The sequence below is a fragment of the Acanthopagrus latus genome, chromosome 1 (assembly GCF_904848185.1).
Source record: "Acanthopagrus latus isolate v.2019 chromosome 1, fAcaLat1.1, whole genome shotgun sequence".
Taxonomy (NCBI): domain Eukaryota; kingdom Metazoa; phylum Chordata; class Actinopteri; order Spariformes; family Sparidae; genus Acanthopagrus; species Acanthopagrus latus.
In genome coordinates, this window is record NC_051039.1 from 1,283,542 (window position 1) to 1,304,153 (window position 20,612).

At 41.2% G+C, this 20,612-nt stretch overlaps 2 protein-coding genes across 2 annotated transcripts; one reads left to right on the plus strand and one right to left on the minus strand.

Moving 5' to 3' along the window:
• Positions 1 to 393: 393 nt before the first annotated feature.
• LOC119024907 (BTB/POZ domain-containing protein 3-like) lies at positions 394 to 3,495 on the plus strand. Its single transcript, XM_037108165.1, has 3 exons — positions 394 to 507; positions 1,452 to 1,584; positions 1,644 to 3,495. Exons 1-3 carry the CDS (start codon positions 394 to 396, stop codon positions 1,931 to 1,933), a joined length of 537 nt encoding a protein of 178 aa, XP_036964060.1. The 3' UTR covers positions 1,934 to 3,495.
• A 748-nt stretch (positions 3,496 to 4,243) lies between these two features.
• On the minus strand, positions 4,244 to 20,254 carry LOC119024978 (NLR family CARD domain-containing protein 3-like). The gene is made up of 12 exons (XM_037108272.1): positions 18,612 to 20,254; positions 18,166 to 18,234; positions 17,144 to 17,200; positions 16,960 to 17,013; positions 15,558 to 15,680; positions 15,369 to 15,422; positions 11,101 to 12,853; positions 10,822 to 10,995; positions 10,692 to 10,695; positions 8,376 to 8,500; positions 5,954 to 6,003; positions 4,244 to 5,719 (listed from the first exon to the last, which is right to left on the minus strand). The coding sequence occupies exons 1-12, from the start codon at positions 18,883 to 18,885 to the stop codon at positions 5,160 to 5,162; spliced, it is 3,297 nt and encodes a 1,098-aa protein (XP_036964167.1). The 5' UTR covers positions 18,886 to 20,254; the 3' UTR covers positions 4,244 to 5,159.
• Positions 20,255 to 20,612: the final 358 nt, after the last annotated feature.

Consider the following 20,612-nt stretch of genomic DNA (forward strand, 5'->3'; position numbering starts at 1 on the left):
GGGTCAGATTCCTGCAAAAAAGATGAAGTCACTCAGGAATGTTTTTATCTTTAGCTTGTTATATTTACTATTGCTAAGCAACTGGATATGCTAGCTGTAGGCTAACATTTAAACTAGACAAAAAAACACATGTTACTTCATCACTATGCATCCTCTCAACAACAATAAAAGTTCTTCCTGCTGCTTTAGGTTTCAAGGAGAAGAAAACTGCTGTCTTCCTGTGAAGGAGGCTTAGTCGTCTATTATATCAAAGGTCACATCTCATCTTAAATGAAACAAAATCAAAGATTAAACTGATTCTTCTATCTATGGCGCGCACAGAGCACAAAGTCAGCCAGAGGCAGGAGAGATAAAAAAAGAGAAGAGTAATCCAACACCGCATGCATTGCCTCAATGATTGATAGCACGCAGCATCTGACCAATCAGCAGTCAGATGCGCTGACAGGCAGTTGGATGCAGGTGGAGCGATTTCCTCAAAACAAGAGGAGGCTCATGCTTCACCTGAAGGTGGGTATGTTCAGTGGTGTGCATGGGGGGGTTGCCCTATTGATTGGAAAAACACACTAAAGTGCCCCCTTGGCTGGTTAAAACATGATAAACTGCCCTCTTGGGAGCCAAAACGTGAGCTAAAGTGCCCGTCTGCCCTTCAAAAAGTCTGTGCATGCCACTTCCCTGGACCTCTCTTCAGAAGCACGGACCGGACCGGCTTGCCTTCTACGCTTCTACACCCCAACTACTCAATGCAGTACAGTTAAAATGTTTTTGCATTTGTTGTGTTTATGTTGAGTATCTTGCCTTCTGTGTTCATCACTGGTTAGTTTCACTTAACTGGTTTGTTGTAAATCAGAGAAAGAAGTGGGATTTTGCTGCATGCTTTTCCAAAATTTTGTATTTTGAGATGTGGAATATTTTTTTATCTCTTATACTCTGTCAACTGATATGTACGTCGGTGTGCTGAGTGTGTTTTCTTAACCTGTGTGTTCCGGCTAACTTTCCATTAAGTGATGTATCACAAAATGCTAGGTGTAGTTTGGTTTGTACAGCTGTGTCCTGAGTGTTACGGCTAACTTTTATGGAGTGGAATTTATGGAATGTATTACGAAATGATAAGTGAAGCTTGGGTACTTGTCATGCTCTGTATGGCTGAGGTCAGCCTGACGTTCACCAGGGGGATATATGTAACAGTCGGAGTTATTGAATGTAGTGCCACTAGGTGGTACCTCCTTCTGTTAAGTAAATAAATTAACCTGTACCTAGAAGATGAGTAGATGTACTTCCGCTCCACCATGCTAAGCAATGTGTGTCAGGGCATGTATGCGTGTGATAACTAGTGCCGTAAGAACCTGGCTTGGTATGGTCTGTAAATTAACAGTGGAATAAAAGTATGAGCGGAAATCCCACATGTTGCCTGCCGTGTCTTTTGAGCTAACCGGACCTACCACCACTGAAAGCGGACCATAACCTTCCCCCTCACCGACCACAGGAGCAACCAGTGGCGGTACCGAGGTCGCTGTGACAGCATCCAGTTTGCTGTGGACAGACGAGTCTTCATCGCTGGCTTCGGCCTGTACGGCTCCAGCTGCGGTTCGGCAGAGTACAGTGCCAAGATTGAGCTGAAGTGCCAGGGTGTGCCAATGGCTCAGATGGCTCCAGCAGCACCTTCCCTGTGTGGTTCGACTACCCCGTGCAGATCGAGCCAGACACCTTCTACACCGCCAGCGTGGTGCTGGATGGCAACGAGCTCAGCTACTTTGGCCAGGAGGGCATGACAGAGGTGCAGTGTGGGAAAGTGACCTTCCAGTTCCAGTGCTCCTCGGACAGCACCAACGGCACCGGAGTGCAGGGGGGAGATTTAGACTTTTACTCTGAAAGTGTGGAGACGAGTTCTCAGGAAGCTGTTTTAGGAGGGAGGGACTCCTGGACGTGCTGTTGAGCCTTTGAGAGACAGATGAAGTGACAACTGAAGAAGACTGAATCCTTACATTCCTTCACACCTCTGTTGTTGTTTGGTTTCACAGCAGCTGTTGTTGAGTTTCAGGTTCTGTGTGTTGATGGTAGATCAAGAGTTAAATTCCTTTCAAAATAAACCTTTAACATCTCTGTGGAGACAAGCATATTGGATCATTAGGAGTGGGTGATACTGTAATATTACACATAACTATAAATTATAATGCATAGAATACTTAGACAGAACAAAGTGCTGCACTGAAGTACAATAGAAGTATCTGATATTAAGTTATATGTACATCATCTATGCATATATTCCAGTTCAGCCACAGTGCAGCCCTGAGCCTCGACTTACAACATTGTCCATAAAGTCTTAACGCACCCACAGATGTTAAAGAGAGTGTTGCCATGTAACAACAGTGTAGTCAGATCTCAGACAGTGAACCACACAGAGAGCAGCCATGACATGTCTCTGAATAATTACAAACACATTTTTATGATCACTTTTATTCTATATTAATCTCTTTTGTTGTTTTTTTTTTGTTTTGTTTATCATTAAGAGTTGAGAAGCCAACAGCCAGCAGTCCAAAACCTAAACATTCAAATTACTGACTTCAGTGGTTAATTAACTGATCATGTGAGCAACAAAGATAAAGTGGACGAGGCAGTTTCAGAGCACATTTTATTACAGCTAAACTCACCAACAGTACCAAAATACACAATAGTTAATTGGTTGATGGAATTAATTAAATCAATGAAATTAATTAAATTCAACACACAATTAACACTTGACTGTTTCCATGTTCTGCCATTGACTTCAGGAGACACTCGGATGTTTCACGCTGCACAATGTGATGCTGACTCAGCTGAATTCGCCACTTTGTCACGTTCACACTTTGGTTTAATTTTGAAGATTTTAAAACATTCCTGCATTTAGTGAAGGATTTAATGAAGCACTACTTTCATTCTGTAACATGTGCAGGTGTTTTATATTTGTAACTTGACAAATCACACTCCTGTCTCTTATCGCATTTTTTATACACTATTTCAGACATACTGTAACCTTCCGAAGGTGCTATGTGCTGTTTCTGCCTCCTGGAGTTCTCTGTTGAAATGTGGCAATTTAAAGCAGCTTTTTGACCAGAAACCATCTGAAGTTCTACCTGTCCAATCTGCAGTGTAACAGATTAGCTGAAAGAGTTGTAACTGCAGATGTAGACCTGTGTGTGTTGTATTTACAGGACAGTGTTCCTCCAACATCAGTCTAACAGATAAAAGTCTCGACATCATGTTTGTACCAAATCCTGATTTATTGTTACGTTGATGTTGCAGTGGGTAAATATATCAGTAATTGTGTCCTGACGCACTTATTCACCTACTCTTTGTAAATGGAGGTAAAATGGTTTTATATGAATCCCTATTGAAGAAACATATTTTTGGATGTCTTTGTTTCCAGTTATGTGATTCCAACCAGAATGTACAGTGAGTTGGTGGCCTTATGAATGTGTTGCTGTGACTAATTTGGAAATTAAAGGTTTGGTCAGTTTGTCCAAGTTCTCTGTTAATCCAGTGCAACAACAGCAGATACAGAATAACAAACATCATTTTTCTGATGTACCATTATGGCGAAAATGTTGGTTGGGTTAGGGTTAGCTAACCTTATCTACTGTGCAAGGAAAACACAAGACGTTCATTTTGGCTGTTGATCTTCGGGTCTGATTCTCCCTCAGGATGCAAAAGGTCCTGGGTTCAAAACCACCAAGGAGTCTTGATTGGACAGATTAATGAACTACCAAGTTTCCTGCCCCATGAAGACTGGAAGCAGAGCAAAATGCTACCATTCATCCAAAAAGGAATGTATAGCATGCCTTAACACCATCATAGTGTATTTCATTGGTTGTATTATTGATTTATATTTGAGTTTTTGGTTCTCACATGGTGTGCGAGAGGTCCTCAGTTCAAATCCACGAACCCTCTACACTTCATACCTATCTACCTTTCACAGATGTTCCATGAGTCTATATTAATGACATAACTAAGTCAGAAAACTACAGAACCTCCTCCTTGCCCAAAATAACCCTGTCTTGAAATCGCTCAACAGACTAGTTGCCTTGTTCTGCACTGGCCAATTGTTTTTGAACATCAGCGGTCAGCTGTTCTGATGTCTCTGTAGCTCCATTCACTCTGCCGTTTGGATGTGGGGATCCTGCTGCCATTCTCGGCCTCCCTCTCACTGTGACTTTCTCAGAGACGGCGAGGGGTTAAACTTCGCTCCGGCGCTGATCCATCTCTGGAGGTAGTATCAGAGGTGCAGTATTGGTGAACTGAACCAGTGTGAATGGATAAGCCAGCTGCACGTATCAAGGCCGTGTCGACCTGACAGTGTGATAACTGCACAGGTCCTTCACTCAACTAAAAACAGAGAAATGTCCCACAAAGCAACATTACATGACCAAACAAAAGTAACGTAACTGTTACTGTCTTTGGCAACTTATATGAGGGAAAAGCACTGAGACAGCCCTGGTGAAAATCATAAATGACCTTTTGATGGCATCTGACTCTGGTTTACTCTCCATCCCGGTTCTCTCTCAGCACAGTCTTCAACACTGTCATCATGACATCCTCCCGGACAGGCTGGCCTCCACTGGAATCACTGACGTCCCTCTGGCTTGGCTGGAATCATATCTCACTGGTCGCACACAATTTGTTCAACTCGAGAACCTAAGATCCTGCTCCTCTCCAGTCTCCAGCGGTGTTCCCCAGGGCTCTGTCCTCTTGTTCACTATTTACCTTCTGCCCCTTGGACACATTCTCAGGAAATTCCATATTCAATTCCACAAGAGTAAAAAAACATAACTAATAAACATGTTCATATCTGTAGCTAGGCATTATATAACAGAGGAGCACATCTACAATAATACAAGATAAGAGAAGTCAAATCATTAGCAAATCATACTGGTTACTATCAGATACACTCATGTTATACTGACATTATATCATTGTGTTAAAAGTTACTACCAAACTCATCAGAGTGGAATCCTGTAAATCAGCAAGATTTAAGGTAGAGGTTCAAAACACATTTAAAGAGATTTAAAACCACTGATGTGCAGCACATTGACCGAGAAGAAACACAACAACTGTTTGTGTGTGTGTGTGTGTGTGTGTGTGTGTGTGTGTGTGTGTGTGTGTGTGTGTGGGTGTGTGGGTGTGTCCTACAGAGACACTGAGGAACCCAATGACCAGAACCAAAACCCAAATCCAGGATAAAGAGGTTGAGTGAATGTGGTGTTGAAGGTGTGGAGGTGGATCAGAGAGTCAGAGACTCTGTAGAAGGACAGAGAGCCAGCAGGACAGTCCATATACACTGCTACTCTGTTAGAGACAGAGGAGGAGGAGAAGAAGGAGGAGGAGGAGGAGGAGGAGGAGGGGAGGTCTGTTCTTTTGTTATTGTGCCAGACACAGTAACTGCCACCATCAGAGCACTCCAGACTCCAGGACTGATTATTCCCTCCAAACAAACAGTCATCTCTGTTTCCTTTCCTGCTGATTCCCCTGTAACTCACTGATATATCAACCCCTCCTCTCCACTCGACCTCCCAGTAACAGCGACCAGTCAGACCATTTCTGCACAGCAGCTGACAACAGTCCTCAAACCTCTCTGGATGATCAGGATATGGCTGCTCCTCTGACACATGTGTCACCTTCCTGTTGTTGTCAGACAGTTTGAGGTTTGTGTTTACTGTGTTTGTGTCCACTGTGAGTTCACAGACATCTGATGGAGAGAACAAGACACAATACAGCAGCAGTTTATCATCTAACACAGCTGATGGTTTATTTCTTGCTTTATTAACAGACTGACTGTTAATTAGATCAAAACTTCACAATGACTCATCTTTCTGGATCTTCTTTCAAACTGACAGTTGAATGCAGATACACAAGCTTTAGATTTAAACCACTTTAACATGTGCTGCCTTGTTTTCATCAATCAAAGTGAACACACACTTACACTTCATCAGACCACCAGGTTTCAGCCACTGCTCTCCACCATGTTCCACCCTGGAGGAAGAAACAGAGTCAGAATGATCCTTCCCGGTCTTTTCGAATAAGGACATTATCTCTTTGATTCCATGTTTCACAGTTGTCAGTTCAGCAACATTATCCAGCTCTCTTCCCTGATAAATGGTCAATTTAAAAGTATTCCTCATCATTACTATTGTCTGCACTGTCTGTTCTTTCACTGTCGAGCAGTTTGGTGAAAGTTTAAGTCATGTCATGTCCAATCTGCAGTGTAACAGATTAGCTGAAAGAGTTGTCACTGCAGATGTAGACCTGTGTGTGTTGTATTTACAGGACAGTGTTCCTCCAACATCAGTCTAACAGATAAAAGTCTCGACATCATGTCGACATCTTCCCATTACCTCATGGACATTGTAGATCAGAAGGTTGGAAAGTTAATTTCTCAATATTAAAGCTAGGGTCTGTAATGTTGTTCAGAAACACATTTTGTTATACTGGGTGAAATGGTCCTGCTATCCTGAGAGTAGTCAATACGTTATGTATTCAGATAAAGGAATGAAAATAAGACCTCTGTGGCAGCTGCAGGACTGAAAAAAAGCTGATCAATCTTAGCTATTCGGCCTGAATAGCACGGATTGGTCAGATGCCTTCATGTGTCGTTCTGCCTGCGCCCCCTCTGTCCCTCCCTCCTCCGCTCGTGCACACGTTACGTTTCACTGATACCAGAAATATTCAGCACACTCCTCTGCAGAAATACAGAGTTGCAGGAGAAGACGTTCATTTGGTTACAATGGCAGAGAAAATGCAGCTAGCGTTACTTGTAACAGCTCAACCCACTAATAAGGCAAGGAAAAGAAAGCCTGAGGCAGAAATGGCTGGGAAAAAAAAGGCTCTGGATAAAGAAAGAAGTCAGACCCAAGTCAACATTGGTGCAGCGTTTGAGTGGTGGAGACAACTGGGGCATGTGAAGGGCCTGAAAAGTGATGCAGAGGTTGCTCTCTTTCTGTTGGACAGGTAATGATTTGTTTTGTTTTAGGGGGATTTGTTATTTTCATGAAATACATAAGGTTTGCCGTCTTGGCTATGTTTGTAGCTCGTATTAGCACAATGCTAACGTTAGCTTCTTTGTGCGTTGTTTTTAGCCATGAGAATGGCTAATGAGTCGGCCCAATTTCCACTTGATACGGGTCCGCTGCGTTGCGGCTCTGATCCGGTTTTGCTCTGCCTTCTGGCACTCCCCACCGGTTGCGTTTTGAGTCCGCCATGGTGCAGTATGGTAGACAGCTGGCCTCGAGGCCGAGGAGTTCCCACGATAATCACATAGTAACTCGCCACTGCGGGGGGATGGAACTTAGACGAGGTGCCACTTTCAAATCTTGCTAGCTCTCCAGGATTGTAGACCCTAGCTTTAAGTTATTATACATAAGAAAGAGCAGCTCCTGAAGTGAATGTGTTCACCTGCTGTATGACTGATAATGACTTCTTATCCTATGATCAGAAAAACTCACTTTTCAGCCAAGAAGTGAGACCAATTTAAAGAAAACTCTTCAGATTTGTGTTAGTCCAGAGAACATTTCCAAAGGAAATTAAACATTTCAGTAGCACAAATGGGTTCAGTCTCAGAAAAATAATGGTCTTAAGAAAAAAACAAAAAAACAAGATTTGGAATAGACGGTGATGAACAGGATGAACACAGAGTCAGCAGGTGAACTTCTCTCAGCTCCTTTAAATACAGCAGACAGCGTCAACAAACCAGAGGAGAAGACACAAATACAACTGAACCAAAGAAATCTCCTTCTTACAGCTTCATTCATGTTTCAGGAAACTGTGACGCTTCATTTTTGTCTGCTGACATATTTAGTTATTGTTGACGTCAGTGGTTACAGATGTTCTGTTCGATTCAACTGATGGACTCTGTACAGATGAAACTGTTTTCAACTGGAGACAGATCTTTTTTTCTTTCCCTCATTCAGTTTCTGTCAAACACATCAGTTATTAACTGCAGGCAGCTTGTTTTGATAATATTGAGCAAAGAGAGGGAGAGAAAGAAAAAAGTGCACATGTAAACAACTGCCCATCGCGTGTTGTGTGTATTCTCTTCATATCTGTGACATATTCCACAGATAAAGACATTAAAACTGTAGTGAAACGATGATGACCATATGATTGTATACAGGTCGTTTTTAGGTCAATTTTTGTCCAAAATGGTGCATGTTGTGGTAAAATTAGGCGAGACTCAGAATCTCTACATGACGCACTGCTGCAGCCTCGCTTGACAAGTAAATGAGAAGTTCGGTCTGGTACTGTCTAATGTTATCAGCAGTGCTGCTGGTTCAGATTGTGAACCAACAGTTCTCAGCTTGTCAGTGTGACAGAGGAACAGTGTGTGAGCTCTTGTTGTCTGTTCATACCCGAGAGTGTTCAGTCTCCAATCTGGATCCTCGAGTCCCTCCAACAGCAGCTTCACTCCTGAGTATCCTGGATGATTGTAGCTCAGATCCAGCTCTCTCAGATGGGAGGGGTTGGATCTCAGAGCTGAGGCCAGAGAAGTACAGCCTTCTTCTGTGATCAGACAGCCTGACAGCCTGGACACACACACACACACATACACAGAATGATTGTTTTGATCTTCTTGTCATTGTCTGTGTGAATTTTGAGTTAAATCTGCAGTTATCTATTCTTGACCACTCAGGAGCAGCATGACAAGATGTAAAACATAACATTGACATATCAACACAACTGACTTTAAAGATAAGATCTACAAACCCAAATCTATCAGTATAACCCAAGTATTCACAAAGACTTTTATCTTAATGTTAGCAGTACTCCTAAATCGGACTAAAGTTTCTTTTGCAGGAGTCGTTTCTTAAAAGTAATTCACAGAGCCACTGAGACCTACTTTTAGTTATGAAAACATTGAACTCCTAAACTAGAAGTAACTCTCTGTTGCTATGGATGACCTCATTTTATAAGGAAGCACTTAGAAGTGGTGACAATGGTGATTGGTTGTTCAGTGACAGGGCAGCCCATTGAGAAGTCATTTAGGCTACGCAATGCATGAAGTAACAATAAGTAAGTTGCCTACAAGCCCATGACAAAGCCTATGAAAAGATATTGCATTAAGAATTAGATTTATGAGGAGAATTAAGCACACCCCCCAACAAAAACGCTTTGGACAAAAATTATATATTAAATGATTGCAATGAAAAACGTCAATTGCCAATAAAAGCAGCATTTGCTCAAAAAGCTGCCATTTCGCAACAATAGCCAGTAAATTGTAACATGGGTCCAAGACAATTTGTGTATTGATGGAATGCAACTTTTTTCTGATTGACAAAAGCCCTGTTCGCACGGGACTAGTATAACCTGGGGACCTCCAGTAATTTGTAATAATTGTGGAGGTCGTCTGTGATCTTAATCCCTTGCGAATCTGTAATGTTTGTAATTTGTAAAGTAAAAATTCCACCGCAAATGACCTACCATATTTCGCCAAACACAGAGGTCATGTGATAATATTAGTCCTGTGAATAGCCATCTCTCCGATTTGGGGTCGTTTTTTGTTTTTCTTAAGGTTTTTTGTGTTTTCCACACCTTTTTTCTGCCTTTTTCCTGGTGGAGAATTATGGAGGCTACGTTGGGAATTGTAAATGAAAGTTTTGACAGCGTGTTGGGGTCAGGAGGCTCATTAGAGGAATGAAATCTTGAAAGATGATTAGATGGATTACACATCTTTCCATCTTTCAACAGGCTCACCAGTTATTATATTAAAAATATCCATATCTAACAGTTGTGCTGCTCCAGCAAGGGCTCCAGTGCGATCGACCCGGGGGATAATGTCAGTAAATTTGAGTTAAAACACAGACTTCACTTAACCTGTGCGAATGTGCCGCACAAAACACAGACGTGGTGGGATAATTTCTAAATCACTTGAGGCCCCCAGGTAATACTAGTCCCATACGAAGAGCTGCATTTTCCCTGTAGCCAAATACCTGAGTGTTGCCAGACATTTTAACTCCGGCATTATTGGATTGTTTCGGTTGGTTGGGGACATTATTGCGTCCATCACCAACTCAACCACAACTTCAATCCCTTCGCGGTCCATCCGACATTGTTTTAATAATTCCCTGTCATTTAGCGTCTCCAATACATTCGGCTGTGACCAGGTCTTAGTGAGTTAGGAGTCCTCTGGACTACTTCTAAGGTCTCCCAGACTTAGGTGCTACTTTTAGGCCTAAAATGTTTTGTGAATAACTCTTATTTTCAAAAATTAGGAGTCCTAAAGTTACAACTGACACGCCCATTATTTTTAGGAGTTGCTGCTAAATTCACCTGTTATGAGCTACTTTTAGCATTAAGATTATTTGTGAATATGGTCCCAGACTGCTAATTCAATCCAGTTTACAGTTTCTAAGCTCACTACATGTGAATGTATTGTATTGCTTGTAATGACATGGTCAACGTCAGGCAGAATATAATAATAACATTAAAAAAACAAGCTCTTGAAGCTTTTTATAAGCATTCTGGCACAGTTTTTACATTCAAAGTACGTCTTAATCATTTTGGATATATTTTTGTTAATCTGTCTCTGTCCTCCATCAGCCCACAGACTGTGGTTCACCTGCTCACCTTATTGACCATCAGCTAGCCTTGTTGAGTGCATTCAAGTTAAGAACAGTTTTCACTATTGATGTGAGCTGAGTATAGGTGAGCAGGTGAACCACAGTCACATGGCTGATGGATGACAAAGGTAGATGTAAATTTGGCCAATGATATTATTACTATATTTATTTTTGATTCACTCTGAAGTGTCAAGTAACATTTAAATGCTCATCTGTTAAACAGAAGCAAAATCCTCACCTGAGAGTCTCCAGTTTACAGTGTGGATTCTTCAGTCCAACAGACAGCTTCTTCACTCCTGAATCCTGCAGGTCATTGTTACTCAGGTCAAGCTCTATCAAACTAGATGACTGGGAGCTGAGAGCTGATGAAATATGCTTACAACATCTGTCCGTGAGGTTACAGTTACTTAACCTATAGAGAAAAACAAAATGACAACATTTCCATACATTCTCTCCTATATTTAAACACAACCATGGAGTTTTAGAGCAGTTGGGTATCTTGAGGTTGAACACTTACAAAGCTGTCTTTGATACTTTGAGCACAGGCAGCAGCCTCTCCAGAACTTCATCTGATCTGGAGTATTTTTTCAGGTCAAAGACATCCAGGTCTTCATTGGAACTGAGCAGCAGAAATGCCATAGCTGACCAATGTGCAGGTGAGATTTCACCAACGTCTCCTGAGTTATGGTACTGTTGGACTTGCTCTACCAGAGACTGGTCACCCAACTCATTTAAACAGTGGAACAGATTGATGACCTTGTTATCACGGGACAGATTCTTGATTTCCCCGTGAATGTAGCTAATTGTCTTCTGGTCATTCCCTGGACATCTTGTAAATTTAAATTCTCTCTGAAGAAGCTCCTGATTCTTTTCCTGTGAAAGACCCAGCAGGAAGCGCAGGAACAAGTCCCATCGTCCATGTTCGTCGACCAAAGCCATATCCACTGCCTTCTTATGGAGGAAGGCAAGTTGACTCTCTGATGACCTACGCCACCAACTTGTCTTGCTGGAAAGCAGATTCTTTCTGCTATCTGTGAAGGTTTCTAACACATACAGAGCTGCAAGAAACTCCTGAACAGTTAAATGTATGAAAGAGTACATCACTTGTTTGTGAAGACCATATTCTGTTCTTGTGAGCTGTGTACAAACTCCTGAATAAACAGCAGCTTCTGTCAGGTCAATCTGACTTTTCAAGTCATCTTCATAGAGTACTACGTTGCCCCTCTGCAGCTGTTCAAATGCCAGCTTACCTAATTTCATGATCATATCTTTGTCTGTTTCATCGTTCTGATAATCCTTCTTATTTTTACGTTTGGTCTGGATGATCAGGAAGTGTGTGTACAGTTCAGTCACAGTCTTTGGCAACTCACTTTCAGGAGTTTCTGTGAGGAGACTCAGGAGCACAGTGGCTGAAATCCAACAGAAGATTGGGATGTGGCACATGATGTAAAGACTTCTTAACGCTTTTGACTGAAGATGATTGAGGATCTTCTGAGCCATACCCTTGTCATGGACTTTCTTCTGAAAGTAATCCTCCTTTTGCTCATCATTAAAGCCTTGAACCTCAGTCACCCTGTGGATGAACTCGGAGGGAATCTTAGTGGCTGCTGCTGGTCTACTTGTGATCCAGACTGAGGCGTTGTGGAGCAGTTTCCCTTTGATTAAGTTGGTGAGTAGGCAGTCTAATGTTGTAGTGTCTGTAATACTCCGGCACATCTCATTTTTAACAAAGTCCAGAGGCAATTTGCTTTCATCCAGACCATCAAGGATGAACAGAATATTTGAATTGTTGTAGTCTGAGGTTTCTAAATCCCTCACTTCCTCAAAATAGCAACATATTAACTCTTTAAGACTCATCTTATCTTTTATTAAATTTAACTCTCTGAACGTGAATGGAAATATGAAGTCAGTAGTCTGGTTGACTTTTCCAGTCGCCCAGTCATGAGTGAATTTCTGCACGGCAACAGTTTTTCCAATCCCAGCATTTCCCTTGGTCAGAACTCTCTTGGGAGGTTTTTCTTCGTTTGATAACGGTTTAAAAATGTCATTGAGGTCAATTTTCTTCTGCTCACTTGAACTCCTTTTACATTCAAATTCAACAACTTCGTGTTCACTATTAACCTCCCCACTGTCTCCCTCTGTGATGTAAAGCTCTGTATAGATCTTGTCTAAAGGAGTTGATGATCCATCTTCCTGTGTTCCTTGAAACAGATCCGGAGTTTGAGATTTAAGATAAGATTTTAGATCAGCTTGGCACTTTTGTATGTTTCCTGAAAGATAAATGAGATCATAGTTACATGAATAACATTTATTTCTCGTACTCTTCCAAGTTAGCAAGTACTATAGATGTTTCTCATTTCAGAGGACACCATTGCCATTGCTTTGAAGGTGAGTGCAGCACATTGAGGGGATGGCTAGAGAACAGCGTGTGTGTGTGTGTGTGTGTGTGTGTGTGTGTGTGTGTGTAAGCCACATGAGAAGCTGCAGAAACTGACAGCAAAGCACCGTATGAGAGAAAACTGTAGGGCAATAATGGCTGTTTAACTACCAAGTTATTTTACTTCATCTTTTTCTGTGTTGACTGAGGGAAGCTGTCTTTGACAGTTTCTTGTAGAGACAAGCAGAATATTGCTGTTCAAGACTTTAGACATCATGCAGCTGCATCATAAAGCCTCCATGAACTGCATGGTGTTCAGGGATGAATAGTCTCTACCGTTATTGTGCTTTTTTTTCAGTTATAGTTACATTCATCGTTAGTAATGTAGCAGCCTAGTTTTGAATGACAGTGTCCCTGCTATCACATGTTGGTAAAATAAAACATTTACATAATAAAACCAACTACAGGCTTCCCAAATGCTGTAGTAAATGAAGAATGATGAGTTGAACATATGTCAGCATGTGGCCTCACTTTTACGTCTCTCTTTTTTTCAAACCCTTATTGCAGATGGATAGACTTAAGTCTATGTGTAAAAACACTCAAAGTTAAGTCTTGGAGTTTGTATTCTTCAAACTATTGACGCCAATATTTTCCCTTTTCCTGCAAATGAATATCGGCTCCAAATATCGGTTATCGGCCTCCTTGATTACTAATAATCGGTATCAGCCCTGAAAAAACCATATCGGTTTATCTCTAGCACAGATATGTGCTAAACTTTCGGACAAACTCAAAGACATTCAACTTAATACTTAAAAGGGACAGTTAACCCCTAATTAAAAATAACATTTATTCCTCTGACCTGTCATATTTGTTATACGTCTAGATTGTTCTAGTTTGTCTTGCTGAGATACTGGCCTTAGAGATGTCTGTTGTCTTTCCGGAAATCATGGCCCACCTACTCAAAATAATCCACAGACCTTGTTGTGAGCAGTTTCATGAAAGAACTATTTTCTGCACACTATGACAGCACAGAAGGAAGTGTGCATCTAGTCAGGGTTTTAGATAAGTATGCGAAATTAGCTAGTTATCATTAAATCTAAGCATGGTCGATGCCATTTTTGTTTACATTCTGTGATGTCACGAATATGAACCTTTTGTCCAAGAACAGAGACAAGCTTTTGCGTGATGATTTGGTTGGCAGATGTACTTTGCTTGGCGCTTTGAGTGCAGTGAGCCATGATACAGCTTAGTTCACATACATTCCAGAGGAAAAACATCCCCATACCTTGATATATAACACTATAGGTAGGAGCAAAACATAATGGCAGACTAGCAAAACTCAGTTTAGCATCTATTCAGAAACCAAAAGAATCATACAATGTACAAAAGGGCAGATGACAGGGAAGAAAAGCTGTTGGCCAATAACTTTGCAGCATGGTAAAGTCGCATTTCCGTCATTGTGTCATCTCCATAATATACTAGGGCTGCACAATTAATCAAATTTTAATCACGATCACGATTTTGGCTGCCATGATTAAATTGAGATGATCATCACGATATTAACATTTAAAAAGTCGGTTATTTGTATTGTTACAATAGCTCCCCCTGCTCAAATCCACACTTTCCCCAATCCAAACAGGGAATAAAATAGCCATTGACAAGGGGCTCGTGTTCCTTGGGGAAACAAAATGATGTGGAACCAGGAAGTGAAAGTGAAAGTTATGACTGTCATTGGTGTTTGCGTGCACGATATATGGACAAACAGGATGGAATGAGTTAAGGAGCCAAATCGCCAGGTAACGCATCATTCGCTATGATGTTGGCAGAAGTTTGGTGAGTAACTGAAAGATGTGTAAAACAGAGATATGAATGAATTACACCGCAGTTACCGGCATAGCGTGTAATTACAAACATCCGAGGCTCCGTATGCGTGTAAGTGTGTGTGTTAAATAGAGTGTAGTCCATTTAAAGGCTGCAGGGAATGTCAGGCGAGTTGGGGGAAAAGAGGGCTAACTTTTCACGCTGTAGTATGTTCCTGTTTCTTGTAGTATGTGTCTTTTCTGCATAGGCTTCATTTTTTTCATTTGTTTGCACTTTGTGATTGCACTCTGCAATGGCATATTTACATTTTGCCCTTTGTCTTGGGTACATTTTATTTCATTATTCATAATTTATTATTATTTGAAGATTCAATTTGAAGCTTTGCTCACATACAGTTTGTTTAAAAAAGAAAGTGCAATAAAAAGATATGTTTTACCTAACATAATGAATAATTGTGATTAATAATCATGATTTCAGTATTGATCAAAAGAAGTAGTATGGTTAATGTTTATATCATTTGACTGTGAAAAGACTTGTTTAATATACAGGTATGTTGTTTGTTTTTGTGTGTTTAAACAGTTGAATACCTTTGGTTTTAGTAGAAACATCAGTGGTCTCATCTGTTCTGTTTGGAGGTCGGTCTGAAACAGAAACATACAACATCTTTTGAAAAATGCTAAATATTTAAAGGTATTTTAGTGGCTACATTTCAAGCAGGCACAAAATCAACTATAAAAGTTGTTAATTTAATGTATTAATTCAGGGGGAACATTTACCTGTGTTGTTAGTGGTGGTATTGGTGATAATGTCTCCTCCAGTGTTGACACCAGTCATATGAGGGTTGTAGATGACACTTCCAGTCTGTGCTGTGACTGTTGTGCTTCCCACTTGAGTTTCAGCTGTTACAAAATAGACAGAATAGTTACAACTCACCACTCAACCATAACTCACTTTCCTCTTGTTAATGTCTGAACTATGTTAAGGGGGTTCACAGATTCTATTTTGTTAGCGCAGACTGACCTGAAACATTAAGAACAAATAAAGTCTATTGACGCCTCTTGGTGAGGCCAGTTGTTGAATCTCAGACTCACATGGAATAATGCAGATTCTACTCTGGTCATGTCACAATGGACATTATATGGTACATGAATCTGAGTTTGTGTTGAAGCAACAGACATTTTATAGATTTTAGGAGAGGATAATACAGTCCTGTAGATTTGGTCCTGCTTCATGCTGTTTTAGAGGAAAGAAAGAAGGCTAATGGAAACACTTCATGATTTTGAAAATCTTAAATAAATTGCTATGCTAGTAGTTTGGTTGCTCCCCAACACTGACTGTAATTCATCTTAAGATGATGATGAAAAACGACAAAAACACCTTCCAACTGTATGTGACGTAACTGGACTGTGAAGTGTGACTGCTGGGTTCAGACCTGCAGAGGAGCTACAGTTACATGAATAACATGTTTCTCATCCTCATACTTGACAACAACTCTGTTTCACTGTATATGAGCAAACTGAGTGATGTTTGACAGGAGGAGGAGCACTGCACTGCGTCTCTTTGTGTGTATGTGGTGCACAGATCTCAGTCCTTGACCTAAGTACTATAATTTTGATGAATAGGGCTGTAAAAGTTAAATTTCAGCCAAAATACTCATATTAACATAATACCACGCTGCCATTGCTGATCACATTGTGGTCAAACTGGATATAAAGTCAAATCCTGTCATTAGGATTCACAAACTCTGCTGCCATCTAGCGGCTACAGTTATCTAGTGGAGCTCCCCACCCTACCACTGCAGCTTCACAGAGGTGACCCATCGTACCACAGCGGGTTAGGGTTACCAGCCTATTGTCCATGTGATTCTTTTGGTTTCTGAATAGATCTATTCTGAATTCGGAATAGATCTATTCAGAAACCAAACGCATCACATGAAGTACAAAATGGGCAGATGACAGAGTAGAAAAGCTGATGGCCAATAACTTCACAAGATGGTAAAGTAACTTTTGCGGCTTTAAGTGTGTCATCTCCGTAACACAACTGTGTGTTCATAATATTTGAATCTAGTCATGTTTCAATAGTAGAAGTATGGTGAACTTTTGTGTTGTCTGGCTGTGAAAAACCTTGTTTGATATACATGTATGTTGTAAGTTTTCATGTGTTTAAACAGCTGAATACCTTTGGTTTTAGTAGAAACATCAGTGGTCTCATCTGTTCTGTTTGGAGGTCGGTCTGAAACAGAAACATACAACATCTTTTGAAAAATGTTGAATATTTAAAGGCATTTTGGTGGTTACATTTCAAGCAAGCAGAAAGTATAAAAGTTGTTAATTTAATGTATTAATTCAGGGGAAACATTTACCTGTGATATTATTGGTGATATCTGTGTTGACGGCATTGTCCCTGCTCGGACTGTAACCTGTTTCACAAACAATAAAACTTGAATCACTACGGACATTAAGGCCATCCTAAATGAGAAGACGAGGGCGTCCAGGCGTTCTATAACCGTTCTATAACGGACAATTATTTTTTTGTTCTCACTTTTTGTACATTATTTAAACTGTACATTTGATCATAGATAGATAGATAGATAGATAGATAGATAGATAGATAGATAGATAGATAGATAGATAGATCCTTTTGATCCTGCTTCATGTTATTAAGAGGAAAGAAAGAAGACTAATGGAAACACTTCATGATTTGAAAATCATAAATAAATAGCTATGCTAGTAGCTTGGTTGGACTCCAACACTGACTGTAATTCATTTTTAGAAAAACTATAAAAACACCTTCCAATATGATACAATCAAATACTAAAATATAACAATGATGAGGAAATTCTGCATGACTAAAAACAACCTGAACACTTCAGCCTCAAAAAATTAGAGGAAGTTTGGACTGTATGTGACGTAACTGGACTGTGATCTGCGGTGATTTGCCCTGTACTGGCTGCAGCCAGAAGAGAAGCTGCTGTTCACGGGGTGTCTTCCATTTTCAAAGAGACAACTTATGCCACATGTTAAACTTTTGACATGAAAGCTTATCATTTAAAGGAGAGCTGACCATGAAGTTAGAGTACGACTACCTGGACCTGATCTGAGAACTGAGGGAGAAGTTTTTATATGTTACATTATTTACTTGTATTTCTGCATTCATTATTTTTTTTCACAAGCTCACATTCGGTGATACAGACACACAAACTGCATCATCATTTCTGAGCTTCTTTCCACAAACCGTTTGTTTTAGAGCTTTTTTTGTGACACTTTAATCAGAGCGACTCTTGTTAGACAGACAGACACAAGTTAGTCTGTCAGTCGATTCCACCAAAAACTAAACTTTGTCTTTCAGGGCTTCTGTACATACCAGAGAATACAGCAGCTTTACCTTCACTCTGAGAGGAAGAAGGTCCTCTGTTCTCTGGAGTCTCTCCAACATCACCGACACTCACTGACACTGAGAGAGGTGAAGACAGAGATTATGGCTGGGTGGCACCAACAAGGATTCATTTAATCTAAAATCAGATGTAATCTGAGTTTAGTAAAACTAGTTTAAAATGAGTTAGTCCAGATTTTAAATCAGGTAGAGCTCTGCTGCACCATTAAAATGAATCTCTGCTCAGTTAAACAAAGTTTATTCTGTGAACCAGAGCACCATCAAACCTCCATCCTCTCCAGTAACAATTATTGATGCTTCAACCTTTTCTCCTCATTATGAAATCAGGCCTCTTTGTTTGAGCCTCTGAACTGAGAGATCTGTTCCTTTACAGGTATTGTGTGGTCGACTCACTCTCTTCTTCTGAAAATGATATTAAAATAAAGAATGTGACTGACCTTCTGGTCCTGAGCTGTTGGCTGACAGACTCTGCACCAGGTCATTCCTCTTGATCTTCTCTAAAATCTTCTTGGTCACCATCAGAGCTCCATCAAGTGTAAAGGTGTTCACCATCAGGTCCACTGTGTCCCGTCTTTCTGCTGTCTCCAGCCTGGACTGTTTGATGGGTTGGTAGCCTTCCAGGATGTCAGGCAGCTTCAGATACCATTTGAAATCCTTGAATTCATCAACTTTTAGATCCTCCAGAGTGTTGAAAATGTCCTCTGGTGTCATCGTGGCTCCCTGCTAAAGACAGGCAGTGTTATCACCTGACGGAAAACCAGCCAGACTTCCATCAGCTGGGAAACATCAGGGAAGACCAGTCTGAACTGTTGAGAAGCTGCTGCACTGATGATCCGACACACTGCGACCTGTACTGACAACATACACAAACTGCTAACCTTTTTATTCTCTGCTCTGCTGGCAGAGATGATTCAAACACAGAAACATGACCCTGGTTGTACAGACTGACCAATCAGTGGTCAGCACTGTTTTAACTCCAACTGTTTTCAGACAATTCTTCAGAAATTTCACTGAGCTATTTTCATAACATAAGAGAAAGTTTTTAAACCAGACACCATGCTACTTGTGTGTAGAAAAAGGTGTCCCTCTGGTGCTCTTCCGTTTGGGGATCCAGTCAACTTCAGAAGAGCTCCAACCCTAAATGACAAACTTGTTAAAAGCCATCATCCCCCTAAGCAACAAAAAACCTGGCTCTCCACCAGAAAAGGCAACTACAAGTGTGGACATTGTAATCACTGCAATAATATGATAAACACCAACTACTTTACTGACATTACATCTGGTCGTAAGTTTGACATAAATTCATTTATCAATTGCAGTACCTCATATGTTGTTTATAGACTTGAATGTCCATGTGGTCATTTTTATATTGGGAGAACAAAGTGTAAATTGAAGGCAAGATTGGCTGAGCATAAGTATGCAATAAGTGGTGTGACCACAACAATCTCTCCCTGAACGTGGAGAAGACAAAGGAGATTGTTGTGGACTTCAGGAGGACACGCCCCCAGCATGCACCCCTGACCATCAACGGTGCTACGGTGGAGAGGGTGAGCAGCACCAAGTTCCTGGGTGTGCACGTCACTGAGGACCTCTCCTGGACCACCAACACCACATCACTGGCCAAGAAGGCAAACCAGCGCCTCTACTTCCTCCGGAAACTGAGGAAAGCGAGAGCCCCGGCCCCCATCCTGCGCACCTTCTACAGGGGAACAATCGAGAGTGTGCTGACCAGCGGCATCACCGTGTGGTAGGGCGCCTGCTCCGCCTCCTGTAGAAGGACCCTCCAGCGCACCGTGAAAGCAGCAGAGAGGATCATCGGTGCCTCTCTCCCCTCCATCCAAGACCTCTACACCTCTCGCCTCACCCGCAAAGCTCTCTGCATTGCGAGAGACCCCACCCACCCGTCACACAGTCTCTTCACCCTGCTGCCATCAGGGAGGAGGCTGCGGAGCCTGCAGGCCAGGACCAGCAGACTGAGGGACAGCTTTATCCACCAGGCTGTCAGGATGCTGAACTCTCTCCCTGCTCTGCCCCCCTTCCACACACACACCCTCCCTGGACTCTGACTCTCCACCTGCTGCCCCCCCTCCCCCCAATCCACACACACATATACACACACACACGGACTCTGAATGCCCCCCCTGCTGTGCACACACACACACACACCCCGCCCCTGGAAAACAACAATCAGACCTTCAGACACTTTTTTATCATCACCAGATAAATAAGCTCTCTTTATATATATATATAAAAATATATATATATATATATATACCGCGACCCTGCAGAGGATTAAGCGGCGTACATATAATGTGTACAGATGATGGATGGATGGATGGATATATATATATATATATATATATATATATATATATATATATATATATATATATATATATATATAAACCTATTCTCTCTTTTTGCACTACTGTTTACAT

Excerpts from the sequence above, each read along its gene's own strand:
- LOC119024907 (XM_037108165.1), top strand. The coding sequence starts at position 394 with ATGATTGATAGCACGCAGCATCTGACCAATCAGCAGTCAGATGCGCTG. Across the intron at positions 508-1,451 it reads GGCTCATGCTTCACCTGAAG|CGGACCATAACCTTCCCCCT; the intron begins GTGGGTATGTTC and ends CACCACTGAAAG. Across the intron at positions 1,585-1,643 it reads CCTGTACGGCTCCAGCTGCG|ATGGCTCCAGCAGCACCTTC; the intron begins GTTCGGCAGAGT and ends CCAATGGCTCAG.
- LOC119024978 (XM_037108272.1), bottom strand. The coding sequence starts at position 18,885 with ATGACACCAGAGGACATTTTCAACACTCTGGAGGATCTAAAAGTTGAT. Across the intron at positions 17,201-18,165 it reads TTCTTCCTCTCAGAGTGAAG|GTTACAGTCCGAGCAGGGAC; the intron begins GTAAAGCTGCTG and ends TTTGTGAAACAG. Across the intron at positions 5,720-5,953 it reads ACCTGGTGGTCTGATGAAGT|ATGTCTGTGAACTCACAGTG; the intron begins GTAAGTGTGTGT and ends TCTCTCCATCAG.